Below are 26,969 nucleotides of genomic sequence, written 5' to 3'. Positions count from 1 at the left end.
TTTACTGCTAGTCAAGACTCAAGACTCAAAGACTCAACATTTTACTGTCCTTATAAAAACAAGGAAAATTTACATGCAGTGTCAGGCGATCACAGACATAAAAAAACCATCACATGTACTAAGAGTAGCAAGCGTCTGAGTCAAAACACAGTGGCATGGCAGATACGCTGACACTTCCTTCTGAAGTCGCACCTATCTCTGGCAATTCTTAGTGAGTGTTTTTCTTTGCTAATAACATGCATGGCCAGACACACGAACACTCGGTTCTTTCAGTTTTCGCTCTATCAGCTTGCAAATTGTGCTGCGTTTGGTTGGTAACAAAAACAACATTAGGTATGCACGCAGGCACATTTTGCAGCAACCAAACCAACAGTATACTATATAAAAGCAGTACCATGCAGACACATGCACACTCCTTTCAGCATTTACACCAAAAGCTGGCATCGTTTAGTCCATAATGTGATTCTTTATTCTAACTGCAGACACACACCAAATGCTGGCATCGTTTAGTCCATAATGTGATTCTTTATTCTAACTGCAGACACACACCAAATGCTGGCATCGTTTAGTCCATAATGTGATTCTTTATTCTAATACCAGTGACACACCAAATGCTGGCATCGTTTAGTCCATAATGTGATTCTTTATTCTAACTGCAGACACACACCAAATGCTGGCATCGTTTAGTCCATAATGTGATTCTTTATTCTAACACCAAAAGCTGGCATCGTTTAGTCCATAATATGATTCTTTATTCTAATACCAGAGCCACACCAAACGCTGGCATCGTTTAGTCCATAATGTGATTCTTTATTCTAACACCAAAAGCTGGCATCGTTTAGTCCATAATGTGATTCTTTATTCTGACACCAAAAGCTGGCATCGTTTAGTCCATAATGTGATTCTTTATTCTAAACCCCAAAAGCTGGCATCGTTTAGTCCATAATGTGATTCTTTATTCTAAACACCAAAAGCTGGCATCGTTTAGTCCATAATGTGATTCTTTATTCTAACACCAGACACACACCAAATGCTGGCATTGTTTAGTCCATAATGTGATTCTTTATTCTAACACCAGACACACACCAAATGCTGGCATCGTTTAGTCCATAATGTGATTCTTTATTCTAACACCAGACACACACCAAATGCTGGCATCGTTTAGTCCATAATGTGATTCTTTATTCTAACACCAGACACACACCAAATGCTGGCATCGTTTAGTCCATAATGTGATTCTTTATTCTAACACCAGACACACACCAAATGCTGGCATCGTTTAGTCCATAATGTGATTTGTTATTCTAACACCAGACACACACCAAAAGCTGGCATGCTTTAGTCCATAATGTGATTCTTTATTCTAATACCAGACACACGCCCGTGTTTTGCAATATCAACACGAAACGCTGGAATTTTTTTCTGCGTCATGTAATGTATTGAAAACAATGTGTAAATATACCCATCTACAGTCAGTTCACTCTATTATAGCTGCCCCATTCTAACATATAGCTGTCAGGGCTTTGAACTTCCTTGCATTGCTAAAAGCTATACAAGGCGTAAACCAGTGAAAACAAAGCAAGTCACAGTTAGGTTTTAGTGCGTCAAGTAAGACATTACAAAAACATAGTCCTTGAATTATTTCTGGAACGTAAGTGAAAGCAAGCACATTTTAGTACGTCGGGACATTTTCTCTAGGCATAACAAAGACAAGATCTTATCTGTCCGCAATTTAAAAAAATGTAAGTAAATTTTAGTGTGTTGATAAAGTAGCAAAGGACTTGACCGAAACACATATAGCCTTGCTGTAAAGTCACTTAAAAGGAAGAACCTCTTCGTGCGTCTGGTATATAATTTTCCTCAGGCATTGCAAACGACGATCGCCATATGTAAGTTGTATATTAGTCACTAAAAGCAAGCAGAATTAAGAACGTCTGAATAATAATCCCCATGGCATCACAGAAACACGACACATGATTTTCGTCTCTCAAATCTTGGGAAGTTGAAATAAAGACAAGGAACAGTATGACAGCAAACTGAGACGGAACGTGGAATGTTGTGACGACTAATAGTACGAGATGGAAACGAGGCATTGTTCTCTTGCCACAATATATAGCCTTTGAGTCATTGCCATGGGTTATGTCAAATGATCTAGCTCTGTGACTGTAATAGTGTTTGAGTCATCGAGACCTGTCGTATGATCTAGCTCTGTGACTGTAATAGTGTTTGAATCATCAGGTCCTGTCGTGTCATCTAGCTCTGTGACTGTAATAGTGTTTGAATCATCAGGTCCTGTCGTGTTATCTAGCTCTGTGACTGTAATAGTGTTTGGATCATCAGGTCCTGTCGTGTGATCTAGCTCTGTGACTGTAATAGTGTTTGAATCATCAGGTCCTGTCGTGTGATCTAGCTCTGTGACTGTAATAGTGTTTGGATCATCAGGTCCTGTCGTGTCATCTAGCTCTGTGACTGTAATAGTGTTTGAATCATCAGGTCCTGTCGTGTCATCTAGCTCTGTGACTGTAATAGTGTTTGGATCATCTGGTCCTGTCGTGTCATCTAGCTCTGTGACTGTAATAGTGTTTGGATCATCAGGTCCTGTCGTGTCATCTAGCTCTGTGACTGTAATAGTGTTTGAATCATCAGGTACTGTCGTGTCATCTAGCTCTGTGACTGTAATAGTGTTTGAATCATCAGGTCCTGTCGTGTGATCTAGCTCTGTGACTGTAATAGTGTTTGGATCATCAGGTCCTGTCGTGTCATCTAGCTCTGTGACTGTAATAGTGTTTGAATCATCAGGCCCTGTCGTGTGATCTAGCTCTGTGACTGTAATAGTGTTTGAATCATCAGGTCCTGTCGTGTGATCTAGCTCTGTGACTGTAATAGTGTTTGAATCATCAGGTCCTGTCGTGTGATCTAGCTCTGTGACTGTAATAGTGTTTGAATCATCAGGCCCTGTCGTGTCATCTAGCTCTGTGACTGTAATAGTGTTTGAATCATCAGGTACTGTCGTGTCATCTAGCTCTGTGACTGTAATAGTGTTTGGATCATCAGGTCCTGTCGTGTGATCTAGCTCTGTGACTGTAATAGTGTTTGAATCATCAGGTCCTGTCGTGTCATCTAGCTCTGTGACTGTAATAGTGTTTGGATCATCAGGTCCTGTCGTGTGATCTAGCTCTGTGACTGTAATAGTGTTTGGATCATCAGGTCCTGCCGTGTTATCTAGCTCTGTGACTGTAATAGTGTTTGAATCATCAGTGTCATCTAGCTCTGTTTCAAGGCACAGGCCTTCCCGCGAAAAGTGTCCGACTTAACACCTCAGGCTTTTACATGGAATAAGAACAACAATTCCAAACGCAGAGAGACGGCTAACAACCGAAAACTCAGAATCAAAATAGTATAGCAGTGTAAACACCCATGCTTACGGAATGAAGGTTTCACTATCTGTCAAAGGATTCTAAACTGCTAACTGCAAATTATTCCCACGTCAGATGTTTGGTTGAGATCAACGTCCCCATCACAAAATGTAAGTCTAGACAGACAGACAGACAGATATACAGACAGGCAGACAGACAGACAGATAGACAGACAGACAGACAGGCAGACAGATAGATAGACAGACAGGCAGACAGACAGACAGACAGACAGACAGACAGACAGACAGACAGACAGACAGATATACAGACAGACAGACAGACAGACAGATAGACAGGCTGACAGACAGACAGACAGACAGACAGACAGACAGATAGACAGAGAGACCGACAGACAGACAGATAGACAGACAGACAGACAGACAGACAGACAGACAAACAGGCAGACAGACAGATAGACAGACAGACAGGCAGACAGACAAACAGACAGGCAGACAGACAGACAGACAGACAGACAGACAGACAGACAGACAGACAGGCAGACAGATAGATAGACAGACAGACAACAGTGCTCTCTGTGTTCTGTCTGTGCAGAGTGGGAACTTTTTAATGATTTTCTTTCTTAACTGCATGGCGCTTGTGGCTTTTTAAAAAGGAATTCATCAAAAACGTCTAATTCTGCACCGTGATCAGGGGAACAGGATGTTGTTTTGTGGATTATGTCTAAGTTGAGGGATGTTCTAAATCTCATTTAAAAATCTCGGCAGATCTGAGATAAGATAAGATAAGAAAATGTTAATGTCCATTTTCATTTTACACAAACATAGAAATGTTTCTTTGGGCACCACATAGAATGGTGTCTTTGGGCACCACATAGAATGGTGTCTTTGGGCACCACATAGAATGGTGAGCTGAATTGTGTTCACGGGACGCAAGGTGCTTTAAGTGTCTTCAACACGAGCCCCACAGCTGGGGCATCCACTGTTTTCATTCACGTCTGCGTGTAAAAAAACCAAAAACACCTGAATGTGTCGTGTTTTCTCTTCAAACCGAGGAAACGTTTTGTCTTCTAACACTGTGTGGCATCGTGATTGTTCTGTCTGGTCTCTGACATGAGAGTTTTATGGCAGACATAACACTCTGGCTCTATTTCACAACCCGGAGCTTTACTCGGCATCTGAAATAATTATCTACTTTACCGCTCATATTTCAGGTTTTGTATATAAGATAACATTATGTCTGCATCTTAGAACGATTTTCTAGTGTCATGTTCTGTTTCTATAACTTCGGCTTGAGGTTTTTTCTTCTTTTTTATGTGTCTAAGACCCCGTGGCGTATAATGAACTGAAGTGTCTTAACGACACAACTTTGTTAAACTTATATTCTGTCACAGAGGTATATATAACGTTGATCCTAACATTCTAACATTTTCACGTGTTTTATCCCTGAAACAATGCAAATACCGTAAATGATATCGGCAACAGGTCATGATCGGCGGTTGATATTTCATTTGACTGATTTTCTTCGTATAAATTATGATGCAATTATTTGATTTGACCGGCTATAGCATGAAATAGTGACCGTTTTTATATATGAGAACCAGGAATCATGATTGTGAAGAGATGCCGCGACTATGAAAGTGGCTACAGCACGAAGACTGTGCCAGAATCCCATACATACGTATTGTCTAATAATTATTGAGAATTAATAATATTGTATCTTGCTTCTGGTAAATTGCCAAAACTCAGCATGCACAGGGATGTTTCTGGTAAGTAATTAAAGCACACTATTTTCTCTACTTCCACAATCAAACAATATAACTGAATCTCGTTTTCTCAATTCTCATTATTTTAGAGACTGGTCAGGGCACGAAACACCTGTGTAAAATTCAGTGTTATACCTGCAACTATATATAATAGTATGGAGTAAGGAAAGTTTCGTGGTTTATTTTTCCATTTAACATTATGTTTTGCTTGTTCCAGTAGTCGAGTACAAACCAAAAATTATTATTTATAAAGAATGTAATTTTGGCTTTGCCATTACATTAAACGCTTTTATAACCTGGACTTTTCTTGCAAAATGCGTTGACAATTAATTGTTATGACCTTAATTGGCTTGTTGCGCTACAGCGGATCCTAGTTAGTTAATACACATTTTATTCTGTGAGAAGTACAGGTGTGTCGGGGCTTGAAGTTTTCATGTTCACACTTTTCAAGGATGCTATTGCAAGTTACTTCATATACTTGCGACATCTCTACTGGAGAACGATAACTCGAGTTCGCTCAGAACTGTCATGGCCACCATTTTTGTTGGTGGTAATGCTGATTACAGTACGGAAAACCCAATGGAAAGTTTCTTTTAAAACCAAGTTTGTGCACAATTACTGATATAATTTTATACTGAAGGTTACATCGGACCAGCACAAAGGTATTGTGGACGTGATTAGACTTGCTGAAATCGACGAAATAGCTGTATTTGCTTCCGCTTATAGAACGATTTATTTCAGTTGAGATTATCATCTTGCATACTGCTGAACATACTCAGTCCACTGGCAATCGTCTCAGTGTCCTGGTCTGTCAGGGCGCAACGCCGAGTCGAGTCACCCATGGTCATTGTTTGTCACACATCTTGGTCAACTCGCTCCTGTTTCGTTTCATGCGCGCGTATTATCACAACATCTTCAGACAATGTAGGCTTCCCTTTTGTCTTATAATTGCAGCATTTAAATTTGTCAGACATTACAACTTTGCTTCAGTAAACCCTTATTGTACAAAACAACCGTATAGGCTACTCACGCATGAACGAAGATGACGAAACAAATAACGGCGACGCTTCGACCCTATAGGGTCTTCTTCAGGCACAAGAGCAAAGCAGTTTGTTTTGGTTTGTGAATCGTTACATCTGCAGCTGTACTTCTTCTTTCTGTTTCAACGTCTGTCTTCTTCTTTGTTCTATATACTTTGGTTATGTGCCTGAATTAAGAAGACCCTTTATATGCGTACAGTATTTTTTGGTCTTTTTATTTTTCGCTCTCACGCGCAGTCACCCCTCATCTTCTGCTTTGTTGTGCAGCCAAGGGCGATAATTGTCGTTAAAGTACAATCGAAAATAGAACATTCAAATATTGAACACATCTTTCAGATAGGGCAATTTAATTACCTTTGTTTGCACTGATGTATCATTTCTCGTGCTTTTTTATGACATGAATATAATTATATCAAACTTGTTTAAAGTAAGAGGCAACCTTCTCCATGTTGTTTTGACAGACTGTATATAAGAGATTTGTGCTTGATAAAAAAATCAGTGATTTCTGCATTTCATACCTGTTGGCATTTCTCACATGGGGAATTTTTCAATTGAGTATTCTGTCTGCACTCATAGGCTCTCTTTCTTTCGGCATCTCAGTTTAAACATGGTGGAAAGGTTTACTGTTCTGTCATGCAGCATATCTCAGACACAGCACTTCATGGCACAATCAACTGTCTTTATATCTTCGATCTAAAAAGGCTTTTTGACAAAATTTCGTGTTTGGATTGCTTGAGGGACCTTAAATGTCTCCATCTAAGCCTGAGGAACTGACTGAGTGATATAGTGCTCGGACGAACGCGTCTTCGGTCAACGGTCAGTGGGGGCCTGGTAGCTCAGTTGATTGAGCATCGAATTATAGTGAAAAAGGCCTAGTCGACTCCATGCCGGACACAAGTCAACTTTATTCTGTGAAACAGAAGCACTGGCACCGTCATGGCACGTCATGGCACGTCATGGCACGTCAAGACCTCGGACATTCTGCCAGACGTGCAGGTGGCTGATGACACATACACATGCATGCTCTGCACATGCAGCTAGGGCAGCGCAAATCTTGCTGCTGCGAGCTTTCCACCGGCAGGGCGGGGGGTGGGGTGGGGTGGGGGGGGGGGGGGGGTACCCACACGACTATCCTAGCAACGATATAATAAAGTATGAAATACAATACAATGAAATGAATGTTCTTCATGATGTGACGTTAATTATATGCATCTTATACAGTTGACAATGAATTTATTGCAAGTTGAATTGTGAATCTTATTGTGTGTGCGTGCATGCGTGTGTGTGTGTGTGTGTGTGTGTGTGTGTGTGTGTGTGTGTGTGTGTGTGTGTGTGTGTGTGTGTGTGTGTGTGTCGGGTGGGGGAGGGGGGTTGCAGCAACACAAATTTCCCTGCAACCAGATCATAAAGTATGAAATGAACTGAACTGAAATGAAATTTTCTTAATTCGTTGTGTGACGATATTATATGCACATTATACAGTTGACATTGGATTTATTGCAAGCTGAATTGTGAATGTCACCGTGTTCCTCATGATACCATCATGTTTTGCCAGGGCAAGTTATAAAGTTTGCCATGGTAACCGACGGGTTTTCCGACAAATTGTGTGTTCCGCCAGTGTATCAATAACTGTGCTCGGCCGGTGACGTAATCGACGGATTGTCCTGACATTTTGTTTTGTCTTGACCTCAGTGTTTTAACATTGATGCTCGGAAACAGGCATTATACATATCCGGTTCATAGAGGCCATGTTTCTGAATTTCATCTTGTGTGTGTTTTGTTAACCATCAAACCAGGCCATGTATCTGAATTTCATCTTGTGTGTGTTTTGTTAACCATCAAACCAGGCCATGTATCTGAATTCCATCTTTTGTGTGTTTTGTTAACCATCAAACCAGGCTATGCAGACTGCAACAATGGTGTCGATCAGAATATTCACATCACACAAGGAATCATAAACGAGTTATAATTCTGTCTCTTCCGGCCATGAAAGCTAGTACTGAATGACATCACACCGAGACTAGTACTGAATGACATCACACCGAGACTAGTACTGAATGACATCACACCGAGACAAGTACTGAATGACATTACACCGAGACATGTTATACCGTCAGTTTCGTCATACCACACAAAGAATAAGCATAAAATTATACTGTACTTCAATTAAAGATGTGTAAGAGGTGCAATTGTTGTTTCCTGTTTTAAAGTCGTCATCAACCCAGTAACATCACATGTACATGTGTATAATTGCACATTGCCAAAATGCTGACTGTGCAGGTGAGACATAAACAATCAGAATAAGCACGTGCACCAAGCTTAATTAGTGCCGACTGTCACGCCAGCACGGGCCAACACAACCACAACATAGCACCATACTCCCTGATTTGCTCGCCATTTTCAGAAGGGGGGGGGGGGGTGTGGAGGTGTCAGGGTTATACTGTACATACACTGCAAACACACTGGCTGTATCTGACAGAGCAAAAACGTTTGCTACAAAATCCGTAGACGAAGGACGTCACGTTATTATACATTATTTATCTCGTTAAAAACCAAATCCAAATATAGGTGGTGCCGAGATGGAAAACACAAATCTTTGTTGCTGGTTGTTACCTCCACACCGCCACCATAATGCTTCACAGTTTTCTTACATACAACGGGTTTCGTAAAATAAAATATTTGTGTTTGTGCATTAATCTACTACAGCCTTGTAGAGAAGTCAAGACACATTCCCAACCTTGGGCAATTCAAGATTCTGTATTCTGTTTTCTGTATTCTGTAAGTAAATTACATGCAAAATACCCATGTACAAATATTGTTCACCTGTGCATTTCAAACACAAACATAACAAAAACCGACAGTCACCACTCTATTATATATATATGTATATATATATCAAACTCGGCTTTCCTTGATTTCAACGGATCATCGCTACACTTTTCAACATTTATAACTGGATGACACACAGGACTTCGTGTTCGTCCAACAGACTGACCCCAAAGCTGGTATACCTGCTCATACTCAATAATGCGCCGTGCACTTGCTGGCTTTGAGTGTGGCAGATTTTATTTCAATGCTGAAGATTATTCAAATCCAAAAACAAAGAGACTGCCAACATGTCTGTCGCAACACTATATCTGTGCGTTGTTCAACCCACCCCTGGCTTTGTGGAGGGCCAGGCTTTCCCTCAACCCTGACGAGCTCAGGTAACACGAATTGACGAATGAGATAATGATGATAATTCAGTTTGTAGGTTTGGAGTTTGAGTCTTTTTACCTGGGATAAAGTTTGCAATGTTTACAGCAACTACAAATGACTACAGAAACACGGGTACATTGGAGCACCCCCCCCCCCACCCCCCTCTTAAGACCACGAGCAATCTGAGGAAAGAGTGGAAACCTTAAAAGGGAGGTAATTGACCGAGGTTATTAACAGAAAGTCTGTGAAAGAAAAGTATTTAGAAGTGAAGTCCGAAAACGAGACGTCTTAAATGGCGGGTTCCATCGTATAACACCCCCCACACACACACACACACACACACACACATATATACACACACACACTCACGCACACACGCACACACAAACACGCACGCACACACACACACACACACACACACACACACACACACACACACACACACACACACACAATCTTTCCTTCACTGATTTGGACTGGTGTAACAGACCGACCGAAACACACACACAGAACGAGGGCGATGATTTAAGTGGATCATGCATGTTTCCCATGGCTAGAGGGCTTGGCGTTGTGTCATCACCATGCTGAGGACCTTCACCCGGTCTTGTAAAACAGTGGAACCCCCCTTCGTAAGACCTCCACAAAGCTGAGAAAATCGGGTCTTAAAAAGGAGGGAGTCTTAAAATGGGGGTAAATTTACAGAGGTTATGAACAGAAAGTCTGAAAAAGCAGGGGGAAGTCTGAAATTAGGGGGTCTTAAAAGGGGGGTTCCACTGTACAACCAGACCAACATGTCTGTCCCAACACTAGACTCCTAGATCTGCATGTGCAACCCACCCCTGGCTTTGTGGAGGACCAGCCTTTCCCTCTACCCTGACGAGCTCAGGTAACACAAATTGACGAATTACATCCATTTTTATTGTTTACTACACAAATCATCAACATCAAAGAAGTATTCAACATTCAGGAGATTTTCACATTTTCTAGATTTTCTGAAAAAAGGCCCAGTGAAACTGTAAATTAACACATTGTCTAACATGTTAAGGGAAAGTAAGTTGTACATTTCGTGGTTTTGTGAAATTCCTGTTACAATAACATTCCTCCACACTGACTCAGTGAGCCATCGAGGCAACTCTTTCTGTCCGTCGCTCTCGCCGGAGATGATCGAAACAAAATGGCCGTTGTAAGGACGCGAGTCTCGTCGAGTTTAATATTCACTATACTGGCTCTCTTTTGCAACCATCGTTTGGTAACAAGAACATCTCAATCACGCCGATTGACTGCCAACGTTCCGTAACCAAGACCATAACCAAGACCATAACCAAGACCATAACCAAGACCATAACCAAGACCATAACCAAGACCATAACCAAGACCATATACTGAACCAAGACCATATACTGAACCAACTAGCGAACTTACTAAATAGATAAATAATGATAACACAAAATTAAAAAGAGGAAAGGAGGACCTGGAGAAGACAATATAATTTGTCTCGCTGTCCGGTCTAAGAGTATGTACAGACGTGTGATCGACAAGAAGAAGAAGACAAACAAAAATAACAATGAGAGTGTACTTTAAAAGCGCATGTCCGAATGACAATGAAATGTTATATAACCCTGTGGGAAGCTTCCTGCCTTTTGTGTCCCGAGTACACATCTGTCGGATCAATTAACGATGAAGTCAGGCCTCAGGTTCTCTCACAAAATGTTTTTTCTGGGCTGCCCAATACCCATTTGTCAAAGAAACAACTACTGATCCTTCCGTCAATGCGTCTGGTTGGCTGAGCCTTTTATAATCAACCACGTGACTGAACCGGTAATAATCAACACTAAAACAGCGTTTTATTATCAACAATACAACTTGGCCTCTAATGATCAACAATTTGAAAGGGATTTTTATAATCAACAATTTGAGGGGGCCTTTAATAATCAACAGTTTGAGAGATCCTTTTATAATGAACTTATTGAGAGGGCCTTTAATAATCAACAACTTGAGAGGGCCTTTTATATAATCAAGAGTTTAAGAGATCCTTTTATAATAAACTTATTGAGAGGGCCTTTCATATAATCAACAATTTGGATAAGAGGGCCTTTCATACTCAACAATTTGGATCAGAGGGCCTTTCATAATCAACAATTTGGATCAGAGGGCCTTTTATAATCAACAATTTGGATAAGAGGGCCTTTTATAATCAATAGTTTGAGAGGGCTTTCATAATCAACAATTTGAGAGGGCCTTTGATAAAAGACAATTTAAAAGGGCATTAAATAATTAACAATTTAAGAGTGCCTTTTATAATCAACATCAGTATTGAGAGGGCCTATAATAATCAACAATTTGAGAGGCCTTTAATAATGAACATATTGAGAGGGCTTTTGATAATCAAAATATTGAGAGGGCCTTTTATAATCAGCAATTTGAGAGGTCCTTTTATAATGAATTTGTTGAGAGGTCCTTTTATAATGAACTTGTTGAGAGGTCATTTTATAATGAACTTGTTGAGAGGTCCTTTTATAATGAACTTAATGAGAGGGCCTTTAATAATCAACAACATGAGAGGCCTTTTATATATAATCAACAATTTGAGAGGGCCTTTAATAATCAACAGTTTGAGAGATCCTTTTATAATGAACTTATTGAGAGGGCCTTTAATAATCAACAACTTGAGAGGGCCTTTTATATAATCAACAGTTTGAGAGATCCTTTTATAATGAACTTATTGAGAGGGCCTTTCATACTCAACAATTTGGATAAGAGGGCCTTTCATACTCAACAATTTGGATAAGAGGGCCTTTCATAATCAACAATTTGGATAAGAGGGCCTTTTATAATCAACAATTTGAGAGGGCCTTTTATAATCAACAATTTGAGAGTGCCTTTTATAATCAACACATTAAGAGTGCCTTTTATGATTAACAATTTGAAAGGGCTTTTTATAATCAAGATACCTGGGCTTTTTATGACTAACAATATTACACCAACGCGACAGGACCTTTCACAATCAGCAAAGTATATAAGCCTATATAGCTATTCTGATGGATACGTGGGGAAATTCGGGGGCTGTGATTGGATGGTCTCAACATCATCATCAAAGCGTAATGCTAAAGTCGGCAATTTTTGCCAATATCCAAAAGCATATTGGCAATAACAATGACGCATGGTTCCGGTTTACCCATCTGTACCACACGATGTTAACAATCGACAACAGCATACACTGACAACTTGAAATTCTTCTCGGGAATGTTTTTCAGCTTTACAAATGTCGATAGCATACCCTTTTCTGCTAACTTCCCGATGAAACAGGACTAAACTAATTATTTTCTGTCCCTAAACACCACAAAATGCCCAAAGTCGAAAGATGTACAAACAGGGGAGTAAAACGGAACAGCCGTTTTTGTGTGCCTGTGTGAGCTCAGTTGCTGACTGACACAAACTTTCGCATTCGGCTTTTCTTATCTCGTAACTCCACACTAAATACCCCACTTCCCCTCTGAATTATTGATGTACAACCCATGGCACTAACATTCATGTAGTCGTTTATAACTGAGGTTGAAAAATTCGCTTCATGACGAGACAAGTATAAATGCCATTCACCCAAACTGAAAACTTCGCTGCCGTCTGCTCGCATTGTACGGATTAGCTGTTCTCTGATCCTCCCCTTGTTGCATCTTAGTGTTTCTAGTTTTATGTTGATGTTGTGTTTTGGTCTTCTACACAAGTAGTCTTGTTCAAAATTAAAAAAACTCAAACTTCTTTTTGTTGTATACGAATGAACTAATAAAACGCTGCTTAACAGCTGTGTTGTCAAATCGAGATTTTTTCCAAAGTCAGTGTGGCGCCTGCTCAAAACTAATGCGCATAAGAAACGGCGTCTGCTATCAAAACCTGAGATCAACGCATCGACGCAAAAACTGTCATTTTGTAAGTTTGGAACAACAAATCAAGGTCAGAACAGCTATATAATCGCTATTGTATTTTCAGCGTAGCAATAGGGTCCGATATTTAGACTCGAACAAGTATAATGCGACTCGTCTTCGACTCGTCGGCATTATACTTGTCTCGTCTAAATATCGGACCCTATTGCTACGCTGAAAACACAATAGCTGTTAATATTTACACACATATATACCAGCGTCGGTACTGGCAAACTTCAGCTATGTGTGGTTCTGGACAAATGTATCTGTAGTTATGCTTCTGATGGGTCGACAGATCCCCATGCTGTCCAGGCTTTTACACCGTGATCCGTACCATCCACCTTCAACACTGTAACGGGCATATTTATATTAAACGGCTCATCTGCCAATGTAATGATAAGGAGGGCTTCATATTGAGTATATATATATATGATACTGATAGTTATATATATACTTCCAGCTTTGATGTTTATCGGTGAAAATGCCATTTAGAATACACGTCTTCACTTTTAAAGGCTTGTTTTCAAATAACAATGTTTTCCGATATCTCGCTTTTGATTTTATGTGGGGAAAATCTCCAATACCTTTTATCAATACACCCTGACAGACGGATACATTGCAATGCTATTGAACATGTGCATGTTTTCTGACAACCGTGTGTCCTTGGTAGGGACAGAATCGTGTGTCCTTGGTAGGGACAGAATCGTGTGTCCTTGGTAGGGACAGAATCGTGTGTCCTTGGTAGGGACAGAATCGTGTGTCCTTGGTAGGGACAGAATCGTGTGTCCTTGGTAGGGACAGAATCGTGTGTCCTTGGTAGGGACAGAATCGTGTGTCCTTGGTAGGGACAGAATCGTGTGTCCTTGGTAGGGACAGAATCGTGTGTCCTTGGTAGGGACAGAATCGTGTGTCCTTGGTAGGGACAGAATCGTGTGTCCTTGGTAGGGACAGAATCGTGTGTCCTTGGTAGGGACAGAATCGTGTGTCCTTGGTAGGGACAGAATCGTGTGTCCTTGGTAGGGACAGAATCGTGTGTCCTTGGTAGGGACAGAATCGTGTGTCCTTGGTAGGGACAGAATCGTGTGTCCTTGGTAGGGACAGAATCGTGTGTCCTTGGTAGGGACAGAATCGTGTGTCCTTGGTAGGGACAGAATCGTGTGTCCTTGGTAGGGACAGAATCGTGTGTCCTTGGTAGGGACAGAATCGTGTGTCCTTGGTAGGGACAGAATCGTGTGTCCTTGGTAGGGACAGAATCGTGTGTCCTTGGTAGGGACAGAATCGTGTGTCCTTGGTAGGGACAGAATCGTGTGTCCTTGGTAGGGACAGAATCGTGTGTCCTTGGTAGGGACAGAATCGTGTGTCCTTGGTAGGGACAGAATCGTGTGTCCTTGGTAGGGACAGAATCGTGTGTCCTTGGTAGGGACAGAATCGTGTGTCCTTGGTAGGGACAGAATCGTGTGTCCTTGGTAGGGACAGAATCGTGTGTCCTTGGTAGGGACAGAATCGTGTGTCCTTGGTAGGGACAGAATCGTGTGTCCTTGGTAGGGACAGAATCGTGTGTCCTTGGTAGGGACAGAATCGTGTGTCCTTGGTAGGGACAGAATCGTGTGTCCTTGGTAGGGACAGAATCGTGTGTCCTTGGTAGGGACAGAATCGTGTGTCCTTGGTAGGGACAGAATCGTGTGTCCTTGGTAGGGACAGAATCGTGTGTCCTTGGTAGGGACAGAATCGTGTGTCCTTGGTAGGGACAGAATCGTGTGTCCTTGGTAGGGACAGAATCGTGTGTCCTTGGTAGGGACAGAATCGTGTGTCCTTGGTAGGGACAGAATCGTGTGTCCTTGGTAGGGACAGAATCGTGTGTCCTTGGTAGGGACAGAATCGTGTGTCCTTGGTAGGGACAGAATCGTGTGTCCTTGGTAGGGACAGAATCGTGTGTCCTTGGTAGGGACAGAATCGTGTGTCCTTGGTAGGGACAGAATCGTGTGACCTTGGTAGGGACAGAATCGTGTGTCCTTGGTAGGGACAGAATCGTGTGTCCTTGGTAGGGACAGAATCGTGTGACCTTGGTAGGGACAGAATCGTGTGTCCTTGGTAGGGACAGAATCGTGTGTCCTTGGTAGGGACAGAATCGTGTGTCCTTGGTAGGGACAGAATCGTGTGTCCTTGGTAGGGACAGAATCGTGTGTCCTTGGTAGGGACAGAATCGTGTGACCTTGGTAGGGACAGAATCGTGTGTCCTTGGTAGGGACAGAATCGTGTGACCTTGGTAGGGACAGAATCGTGTGACCTTGGTAGGGACAGAATCGTGTGTCCTTGGTAGGGACAGAATCGTGTGACCTTGGTAGGGACAGAATCGTGTGTCCTTGGTAGGGACAGAATCGTGTGACCTTGGTAGGGACAGAATCGTGTGTCCTTGGTAGGGACAGAATCGTGTGACCTTGGTAGGGACAGAATCGTGTGTCCTTCGTAGGGACAGAATCGTGTGTCCTTGGTAGGGACAGAATCGTGTGACCTTGGTAGGGACAGAATCGTGTGTCCTTGGTAGGGACAGAATCGTGTGACCTTGGTAGGGACAGAATCGTGTGACCTTGGTAGGGACAGAATCGTGTGTCCTTGGTAGGGACAGAATCGTGTGTCCTTGGTAGGGACAGAATCGTGTGTCCTTGGTAGGGACAGAATCGTGTGTCCTTGGTAGGGACAGAATCGTGTGTCCTTGGTAGGGACAGAATCGTGTGACCTTGGTAGGGACAGAATCGTGTGTCCTTGGTAGGGACAGAATCGTGTGTCCTTGGTAGGGACAGAATCGTGTGTCCTTGGTAGGGACAGAATCGTGTGTCCTTGGTAGGGACAGAATCGTGTGTCCTTGGTAGGGACAGAATCGTGTGTCCTTGGTAGGGACAGAATCGTGTGTCCTTGGTAGGGACAGAATCGTGTGTCCTTGGTAGGGACAGAATCGTGTGACCTTGGTAGGGACAGAATCGTGTGTCCTTGGTAGGGACAGAATCGTGTGTCCTTGTGACAGAATCAGGCGACAGTGGCGACTTAAACAAACATACTTTCTGCGAACACCTGTTATAGTGACTGCTTCAATATCCTGACAGGTGTCAACCGTCTTGTTCAGACCAGCAGGTAAAACAAGACAGTGTGTCAAGGTGTTCACCTACAGGATAAGAACAAGACAGTGTGTCAAGGTGTTCACCTACAGGATAAGAACAAGACAGTGTGTCCAGGTGTTCACCTTCTACTTAGCCACATACCAAACATCTACATCCTGTTTACTCTCGGTGCATTGTGGGATTTCTTTGCTCGATTAATCTTATAACTGACATCTGACCTTTATTAATCTGTGAGATTCTATCCAGAAACCATCCCACTTTGCAACAGGAAATAGAAGGCTGTTGCTTTTTGATAAATGGGTTGCTAAGCAAGGATGCTGTAACCGTCTGTACGGTAGATGTGTTGCTAAGCAAGGATGCTCAAACCGTCTGTACGGTAGATGTGTTGCTAAGCAAGGATGCTCAAACCGTCTGTACGGTAGATGTGTTGCTAAGCAAGGATGCTCAAACCGTCTGTACGGTAGATGTTCTGATCATGTCTACACACGGCGAGGAGTGTGTTCAAATAAGAGCGGCTATTTGGACATAGCACGACATAGCACGACATAGCACGACGCGAGTTGCTTGAACACTGACCTTACAAGATCGTGTCGCGTGTGGTCATGCTATGCATCGGCAAAACTCGGCTATTTTTGGTACTGAGAATTGGTGCATTCTGTGCATCGAGAGAGAAAGACGAAGGGCGCTTTTGTTTTAAGCATGCAGCCGAACAATCAATGCAGATTCCTTCAGCCAAAAACGCATGATGGATTATAACTTGAGAGTAAACCTTAAAGAAGCCTAAGAATTGTCTAAAGCCACCAAAAGTCAAGCATCTCATTTTTTTCCGCAAGTGCTGCAGACTCTCACTCCCTCTCTCTCTCTCTCTCGCTCTCTCTCTGTCTGACACACACACACGCACACATCAAACACCCAATCCAATACACAGTGTGATGATCGTCAGCGGCTTTGTGCCGTGAGTTTGGTGATTGTCAATCAGTCTCACCTCTCTGTGATCCACGAGGATGACGACAAAGGCATGTACACCACAGGCTCGGCAGACACGGCTGGCAAAAAAATGGCGCGCAGGGACACAGAGGGTGAAAAAAGGAGCAAGATGGCGGAAAGAAGAAAGTTCGAGAACGAAACCCCTCTCCCTGCACCCTCCCAGACTCACATCCTGTAGAGAGGAAGGGAAAGTGAGGTTGTGGGATTGGCCGCCCGTGTGAAAGAAAACAGAGCAGTAAAATCCTTTTCTTGTTGACATCTTACAGAGCCCCCCCCCCTCCCCCTCCCCAAGAAATCTGTTGAGGCCACATTTACCCCTAAAGAATTTAGGCCCCAAAAGCTGACCCTTGCATTTTGTGCCGACACCAGAGCCAACCATCTAGGGCTTCTTATCTCCCCTCCCGCGTTTCCCCATAACGATCTCCCCCCGGAAAGACATGTCTTCCGAGGCCCGCCCCTCCCCCCCCCCCCTCCCCCCCCCCCCCCCCCCCCCTCCCCGCGCCTTAGTTCAATGAGCGTCACGCGTGCTGCGTGTCGCGGGGCGGTCTGGTTCAACCCCTCCCTTTTTTCACCCCTACCCCCCGTCATCCCGCCCCGCTTTTCCCTGGTGAGGCCTCTGCCGGCCCAAGCCCCGCCCCCTCATTATATGGCGGCGCTGGCTCCGCCCACTTTCCCCGTTTGTCCGTGGAACTACTTTCCTTCCGCCACTCAGCGAGGCGGTGCTGTGTCTGCGGCAGACGCTGGCTCAGACTCGCTTGTGTCGTCTGCTCTCAGCGAGTCCTCCCCCCCCCCCCCCCCCCCCCCCTCCCCCTTCCGGTAGACGGCGATAAAACACATCGCCCGTGACGTCACGCCATTAAAACGTCGTCAGGCCGAGTAAGGCCGCCCGGCAAAGTGACGTGCGTGCAGTACTGAGTAACTTAGTATAACTGAATATAAAACTCAGTGTCGTGCATGCGTGTGTGTGTGTGTTTGAGAGAGAGAGAGAGAGAGAGAGAGAGAGGCGAGGAGACGCGGCAAGGCGAGTAGCGGTCAGTGAGTGAGAGCGGGCGGGGCTGAGCCAGTCAGTGTCCACACACACACACTGCACACACACTGTCCCCCTCATGGTCACAGCTCACAGTGGGCTGCACACACACAACGTGACGTCAGTCACTGCACGTGGTGTCCGTCTCTCGCTCCACACGCGGCGCATTACCTCCCTTACACCGGACACAAGAGTATCAAAAATCCGCGTTTATTTCATAATCGCCCTCCCCTACCCCCAAATGTTTCCACATCCAATATTTCTGGATTTTTCGAGAAGTTTCTGAAAGTATATATAAAAAAAAGACGGTATAAATGGGGGCAAAGGTAAGACAACGTTGGCAATATTTGGGCCTGAAAGTATGCTTGCTTCACTGCTGGCTGAATGTGTGGAGTTTTATCCCATACTGAACTAGGGAAGCGGCTCCAATTGCATGGCGGTGGTCAATACCGTTGCCAATATTCCTGCTGCACTGGAATGTCTGGCTCATCACTTGGAGGCAGTATTTGTCCTAAACTGATGTTTCACAGCAATAATTTAGTCACGTTATTACTGCTAAACGGGAGTGTTATGGTACGCTTTGTGACGTCATTTTTGCTATATATAGACTGCAGTGTCTCAGTGCTTTCAGTGTGACGTCACTTCTGCCAGAGGGAAGTGTCTTGTGCCTCGTGACGTCAGTTCTGATAAACAAGCGTATCACTCCAGCAACCTACTGGCAGTATTCCTCCTTAATACTTCAAACAAATCCACGCGAAACGCCTTCATAAATTTCTGTTCACGAACTCACAGCAAGAAAAAGAAGAATAACCCCGCAAACCCCCACTATTACATGTATGCTACACTCAAGTATGATTTCGGCAACTGCTTGGTGATAGAAGTGTCTCTGCTAGCTATTTCTCCGATGACTTTGTAACGTTGCAGTTTTTGTTGCAAAACAGCAATGTCAACCGGCGATTTGGTAGCTTCATCGTTCATGGGCTGAAACTCCCACGTTCACTCATGTTTTTGCACGAGTGTATTTTTACGTGTTTGACCGTTTTTACCCCGCCATTCAGGCAGCATACGCCGATTTCGAGCGAAGCATGCTTGGTATTTTCGTGTTTCTATAATCCACCGAACTCTGACATGGATTACAGGATCTTTTCCGTGCGCACTTGGTCTTGTGCTTGCGTGTACACACGAATTGGGATAAGGCACAAGCATGCAGGTCTGCACATAAATTGATCTGGGAGATGGGATCTCCACCCTTAACCCACCATGCAGGCGGCCGCGACCGCGGGATTTGAACTCACGACCTTCCGATTAGGAGGCCGATGTCTTATCCACTACGCCACTGCGCCCGTCGGCGATTTGTATATATAATTATGTAGGCGTGCAAGACTACGGCGTCGACGATAACTCTGCGACTGATGATGTCATTCCGACAACTTTGTGATGATCATATGCTAAACCAATGTGTGTATCCCTCGGGACGTTTGTGACGATCATATGCTAAACCAATGTGTGTATCCCTCGGGACGTTTGTGACGACATGACTAGCTGCTGGACTGCCGTACAGCCGTCACAAGTTCGTGTCAATATTCCTGTTACAGGTACAGAGAAGTTTGCATGCAGTACTCTAAAGCAACTCTGTGTTCTTATTTCTGCAGCCAACTGAATAGTTTTACTCCAATCATTGCTGGAGACTGGCATTGTAACGTTATTGCTGTTAGCTCTAATATGCGAGTTTTCGTCTTGGAAAATGTGTGACATTCATTTTGCGTTGAAAGTAATAGATCCTATCGGTATTCCAAGCTCTCGTAATCTCTCGCAAGCTTCAGAGCATAGCAAAGCATGCGGTACAGCGATGTCGTGCGAGCTGCATTAGCGAAGGTTCGAAGTTCTCGCGATGTTCAAAGCATAACAAAGAGCGTGTCTCGCGAGAGATGCTCAGATACCGAAAAGGTCTATTGTGCCGATAAAAGGTAACATGCGTCGATAACCCAGACGAAGGCGAGGTTACATGCTTTAAACGGGCCATTGTAAGCACTTCAGATGGGGGTGACGGGGTGACGGGGTGACGGGGTGACGGGGTGACGGGGTGACAGTGTGACGGGGTGACAGAGTGACGGGGTGACAGTGTGACGGGGTGACGGGGTGACAGAGTGACGGGGTGACGGGGTGACAGTGTGACGGGGTGACAGAGTGACGGGGTGACAGTGTGACGGGGTGACAGTGTGACGGGGTGACGGGGTGACGGGGTGACGGGGGTAGTGGAGAGAGAGGCACTTGAGTGTTGTCCAAAGTGATACATGTACACACACCACACGTGCAAATGGATACAGACAGGCGCTCAAACAGACAGACGGACTTACGGACAGACACACAAACACACACATACATACACACGCACGCACGCACACATACACACACATACACACACAGCCACGCACACACACACACACACACACCAACACACACACACACACACTAGAACTAAAATAAATAAACGATTAAACAAATAGAAAAATAAATAAATGAATAAATAATTACGTAAATATATAAACAAAGAAATCAACAGACAGACAGACAGACAGACAGACAGACAGACAGACAGACAGACAGACAGACAGACAGACAGGCAGACAGGCAGACAGGCAGACAGGCAGACAGACAGACAGACAGACAGACAGACAGACAGACAGACAGACAGACAGGCAGACAGGCAGACAGACTGACAGAGACAACCAGAAACAGACAGACAGACAGACAGACAGACAGACAGACAGACACCACTGCAAGCCAAATCCATGTCACGCTGTGAGCAGCAGAACTATGACATCATCTGCCCTTTGGGTTAAGTGCTGTTCACATGGCACACTTGCAACCAACTTTTCTCCAGCTTTAGCTGTTTGAAAAACTTTCCTGAGTCGTCGAGGCCAAGTCGGCAAAAAGTCTGCCATGTGAACGGCCCCAGCGATTTAGGTACGATTTAAGCCAGATTCAGCAGCGACCCCAAAACCCAGTTGAGCACTGCTCGACTCGGCCGTGACTGACTTGTCAACGATTTTGAGCAGACTTTTCTTATCGCGCTTACTGATTGGTTAGCTGTAGCCAACCCACGCTACTGATTGGTTAGCTGTAGCCAACCCACGCTACAGATTGGTTAGCTGTAGCCAACCCACGCTACTGATTGGTTAGCTGTAGCCAACCCACGCTACTGATTGGTTAGCTGTAGCCAACCCACGCTACTGATTGGTTAGCTGTAGCCAACCCACGCTACTGATTGGTTAGCTGTAGCCAACCCACGCTACTGATTGGTTAGCTGTAGCCAACCCACGCTACTGATTGGTTAGCTGTAGCCAACCCACGCTACAGATTGGTTAGCTGTAGTCAACCCACGCTAATAAAGTCATTTTCCTTTTCCGGAAAACAACGAAGTCGACCGGACAATCCCGAATGGTACAGTCTGGCGAGACTCGCCGCTTGAAACTAGTTTGTGCTGTTCCCATGGGCAGCGATGTTGAGTTGACTTGCCACGGACTGAAATCACTTGAAAGTTGGTTGCAAGTCTGCCATGTGAACAGCACTTAAGCCGAAACAGCTGGACAAACTTTCCAACAAACTGTGGTCTTGCTGACGTGTTGGCATCATCCAAGACCTACTGTGGTCTGAATTCCAGCTCCCAGCTAACTGGTTTAATCTCAGCTCTCCATGCATTGCTTCCGAATCAAGCGAAAGAGCGACTGACTTCAAAACACCACATGTGTGTATTCAGTTCAGCCAAAGACCCCACTCAGATTAAAGCTTATGTGCGAACATCTATACACTCAATGACGAATGTCCTCGCAAGATCCCCAGCAGCGGACCGGCACGGTTGGCCTTAGTGGTAAGGCGTCCGTCCCGTTATCGGGAGGTCGTGGGTTCGAATCCCGGCCGGGTCATACCTAAGACTTTAAAATTGGCAATCTAGTGGCTGCTCCGCCTGGCGTCTGGCATTATGGGGTTAGTGCTAGGACTGGTTGGTCCGGTGTCAGAATAATGTGACTGGGTGAGACATGAAGCCTGTGCTGCGACTTCTGTCTTGTGTGTGGCGCACGTTATATGTCAAAGCAGCACCGCCCTGATATGGCCCTTCGTGGTCGGCTGGGCGTTAAGCAAACAAACAAACAAGCAAACAAAATCCCCAGCAGCTTAATGGCATATAGCTCATTCGGGACCGGCTGGCATACTTCCATGTTGCGCGATATTTGATGCGGCCCTTCATTTCATTTAATTTCAACAATCTTTGATTCATTATCGTGTTCTGCGCTTGAAATCCATTCAAGGTGATAGAAATACTTTCATTGTGGAGATGGAATAATGTTGAGGACTTGGTGGCTTCATAATCACCACTTGCATGCTGGGTAACTTCGCTTCCTGGCATGGGTTCTCAGTCAGCTGCATCGCTCACATTCTTCTGCAGCGCGTGTTTCGTGTGTGCTTATGTCGAGAGTCAACTTCTAAGTGAATCGAATCGCATACAGAATTTTGTGTGCTTAACTGCTGATCCGCTAGTGCGTGCATTGGTTTGGTTGAGGGTTGGGTTTGGACATTTGGTATCTTATTTCAAGACAACTAATATGCTTTCACAAAAATACTGTATCTGAATCATATGAATGCTGATCCTTTTTTCTCTTGGCCATTTCTTTTTTCAGAATGAACATGAACAAAAGCGTTGCAGGCTTTCGTCGTTTCACAATACGAACAAGACGTGAGGAAACAATTCTGACGCTTCTTATGAACGGTACATTGATACAGGCTCCTGTGGCTGTGCATGTTTAGATTAATGACCGGTACATTGATACAGGCTCCTGTGACTGTGCATGTTTAGATTAATGACCGGTACATTGATACAGGCTCCTGTGGCTGTGCATGTTTAGATTAATGACCGGTACATTGATACAGGCTCCTGTGGCTGTGCATGTTTAGATTAATGACCGGTACATTGATACAGGCTCCTGTGGCTGTGCATGTTTAGATTAATGTCTATCTGTTTAAAACACCGACCTCGATATATAGCCTGAGTTCATATTCACTTCGCCCCATTTCTCTTTCGCCCAAACATTTCGGGCATGTCGCCCCACTGATAGATTGGGGCGAAGTGGGGCGAAGTCGGGGGAAAACGGGGCGAAGTGAATTCAGGGCAATATGGCTTGGGGCGAAAGTGAAATGAAGCGAAAGTGAAATGGGGCGAAAGTGACTTCGGGGCGAAAGGGAAATGGGGCGAAAGTGACTTCGGGGCGAAAGGGAAATGGGGCGAAAGGGATGGCTACCATAGCCTGACTTACGAGACGCGTGCCATGGACTTGGCGAGACTAGCCGAGAGACGTGCATGCAATACAAGTATCGGCTTACCTTCATGGTACCGTCATGTAGATCGGCGTCGGGAGATGATCACAGGCGTTTGTGTCTCTCTCAATGTTTCGCCACCTGAAACACACAAATAACGGTAATTAATGATAATCATAATATCATAATAATTATATAAATGCCGGATAACTATCGGGGCCGATATGCAGGAATACAGTTTGGAGACTTTAGTCGGGGATAAAGTGCAGATTATCCGGGACTGAAGTCTATACCTCAACTCTTGCATACCGACCCAGCCGTGTACGCTTTGAATTGCATACTGCATGGAAATGGAGTTTTTCAGTGATTTAGCGAAATCTGATTTGCCTGCTCATTGAGACGGGTCAAGCTCGTCTCCGCGAAACATACGAACATTGTTTAACTGTGAGTACATTTTCAGAGTAAACATGGCATATCTATATATTTTTGGATTTAAGAAGTTCTAAAGAAGAGGATGAAATATTTTTGGACAGATTACTACAATTTTTATTTTAAAGGCACAGTGCAGCTCACAGCCTTCGTTTTGCGTTTTTGTTGCAGCTGAGTGCATTTACAGTTCAAAAATCCTCCAATGGTAGTAAAACAAACCCAAAACTACCCAACGACGACATCTGTGAAGCTCGACAGTTTCTTGTTCACGGAGTGCATAAATTAACCTAGTTATTACGTGGTTTTTGGTCGGAGTTCGATTCAACTGAGTAATTCCGGCCTCCATTTTGTTTTACACAAACTCATGATGACGTCTGACATAGTTTGCTAGGGACGTGTCTTTTTGTGCATGTACCTGATCTAAATTTAGATCCAAAAATAGGTCAAGACCAGCCGGGTCCGAATACGAAATTAATTCGTAAAAAAATCGCAGTTCTTGACTCTTTGGGTGCAAGTCAATGAAACTTGGTAGTTCTTCTAACGGATAGCTGCCTGAGGTATGACTAAAAGCCCCAGGGGCTCCGTGCACCTGGATTTGACAAGTTCAGTACCTTTAAGCATATCATTTTGAGATTGTTAATGACACAACTCATTAATTAATTATTAAACTTCCAAGCTGAAATGCAATCCCAGTAATGAAATTGAAATCGAAAATTGAAAACGGTTGAATTCAGAAAATATTCACTTCCCGTAAACGGTTGAATTCTGAAAAGTATGTATTCTTCCTGTCAAAGGTTGAATTCTGAACAGCATAAACTAACTGTTAACGTGTTTTGGAATATACAAGTAAAGACGTGTGTTAGTGCTTGGTGTGAGAGGTACTCTCCAACGTTACGGATGGGGCCAACAGAGGCCACCAAGCAAGAACACACTAAATGGCATTATATAGATACCAGCAGAAGACAAAGTTGGTTCACCTCATGCTTTCTGGTTCTCTGGTAAATCTTGGACTCAACAGGTTCTCAAATAATTTAATTCAGCTCTTCTCTTGCTGCGCTGTCATTTCTTGTTCTTTTTTTCTGTTGGTCCCTTTGGAGATTAAACTCTCATATATTCTTCTTATTCATTTACTCATTTATGTATCAGATTGACGATGTGTCAAGGCCGTGTCCCACAAGTCTCACAGAGATCAATGCGAGTCAAGAAACAAATGTATATTGTGTGTGTCAGATTGCACGCGATTCTACACTCTTTCTGTGTGTGTTTGCACTTTTAGATTGCACGCGATTCTACACTCTTTCTGTGTGTGTTTGCACTTTTAGATTGCACGCGATTCTACACTCTTTCTGTGTGTGTTTGCACTTTTAGATTGCACGCGATTCTACACTCTTTCTGTGTGTGTTTGCACTTTTAGATTGCACGCGATTCTACACTCTTTCTGTGTGTGTTTGCACTTTTAGATTACACGCGATTCCACACTCTTTCTGTGTGTGTTTGCACTTTTAGATTGCACGCGATTCTACACTCTTTCTGTGTGTGTTTGCACTTTTAGATTGCACGCGATTCTACACTCTTTCTGTGTGTGTTTGCACTTTTAGATTGCACGCGATTCCACACTCTTTCTGTGTGTGTTTGCACTTTTAGATTGCACGCGATTCCACACTCTTTCTGTGTGTGTTTGCACTTTTAGATTACACGCGATTCCACACTCTTTCTGTGTGTGTTTGCACTTTTAGATTACACGCGATTCCACACTCTTTCTGTGTGTGTTTGCACTTTTAGATTACACGCGATTCCACACTCTTTCTGTGTGTGTTTGCACTTTTAGATTGCACGCGATTCCACACTCTTTATGTGTGTGTTTGCACTTTTAGATTGCACGCGATTCTACACTCTTTCTGTGTGTGTTTGCACTTTTAGATTACACGCGATTCCACACTCTTTCTGTGTGTGTTTGCACTTTTAGATTGCACGCGATTCCACACTCTTTCTGTGTGTGTTTGCACTTTTAGATTGCACGCGATTCCACACTCTTTCTGTGTGTGTTTGCACTTTTAGATTGCACGCGATTCCACACTCTCTCTGTGTGTGTTTGCACTTTTAGATTGCACGCGATTCCACACTCTTTCTGTGTGTTTTTGCACTTTTAGATTCCACGCGATTCCACACTCTTTCTTTGTGTGTTTGCATTTTTAGATTACACGCGATTCCACACTCTTTCTGTGTGTTTTTGCACTTTTAGATTCCACGCGATTCCACACTCTTTCTGTGTGTGTTTGCACTTTTAGATTACACGCGATTCCACACTCTTTTAGTGTGTGTTTGCACTTTTAGATTACACGCGATTCCACACTCTTTCAGTGTGTGTTTGCACTTTTAGATTACACGCGATTCCACACTCTTTCTGTGTGTTTTTGCACTTTTAGATTGCACGCGATTCCACACTCTTTCTGTGTGTGTTTGCACTTTTAGATTACACGCGATTCCACACTCTTTCAGTGTGTGTTTGCACTTTTAGATTACACGCGATTCCACACTCTTTCTGTGTGTTTTTGCACTTTTAGATTCCACGCGATTCCACACTCTTTTAGTGTGTGTTTGCACTTTTAGATTACACGCGATTCCACACTCCTTCTGTGTGTGTTTGCACTTTTAGATTACACGCGATTCCACACTCTTTCTGTGTGTGTTTGTACTTTTAGATTGCACGCGATTCCACACTCTTTCTGTGTGTGTTTGCACTTTTAGATTACACGCGATTCCACACTCTTTCAGTGTGTGTTTGCACTTTTAGATTACACGC

At 43.7% G+C, this 26,969-nt stretch overlaps 1 protein-coding gene across 1 annotated transcript in view; it reads right to left on the bottom strand.

The window, feature by feature from the left end:
• LOC138974296 (uncharacterized) overlaps window positions 1–17,666 on the bottom strand; it is a 298,636-nt gene extending 280,970 nt beyond the window's left edge. Inside the window, exon 1 of the mRNA XM_070347016.1 lies at window positions 17,396–17,666. Within this exon, the coding sequence (XP_070203117.1) occupies window positions 17,396–17,430 (35 nt within the window). The 5' untranslated portion in view covers window positions 17,431–17,666. The remainder of the gene's footprint in view (window positions 1–17,395) is intronic.
• Between the last annotated feature and the right edge of the window lie 9,303 nt (window positions 17,667–26,969).

The sequence above is a fragment of the Littorina saxatilis genome, linkage group LG8 (genome assembly GCF_037325665.1).
Source record: "Littorina saxatilis isolate snail1 linkage group LG8, US_GU_Lsax_2.0, whole genome shotgun sequence".
In the NCBI taxonomy this organism is placed as follows: Eukaryota; Metazoa; Mollusca; class Gastropoda; order Littorinimorpha; family Littorinidae; genus Littorina; species Littorina saxatilis.
Note: the sequence above shows the minus strand (reverse complement) of the source record. Positions and strands in the feature narration are given on the sequence as shown.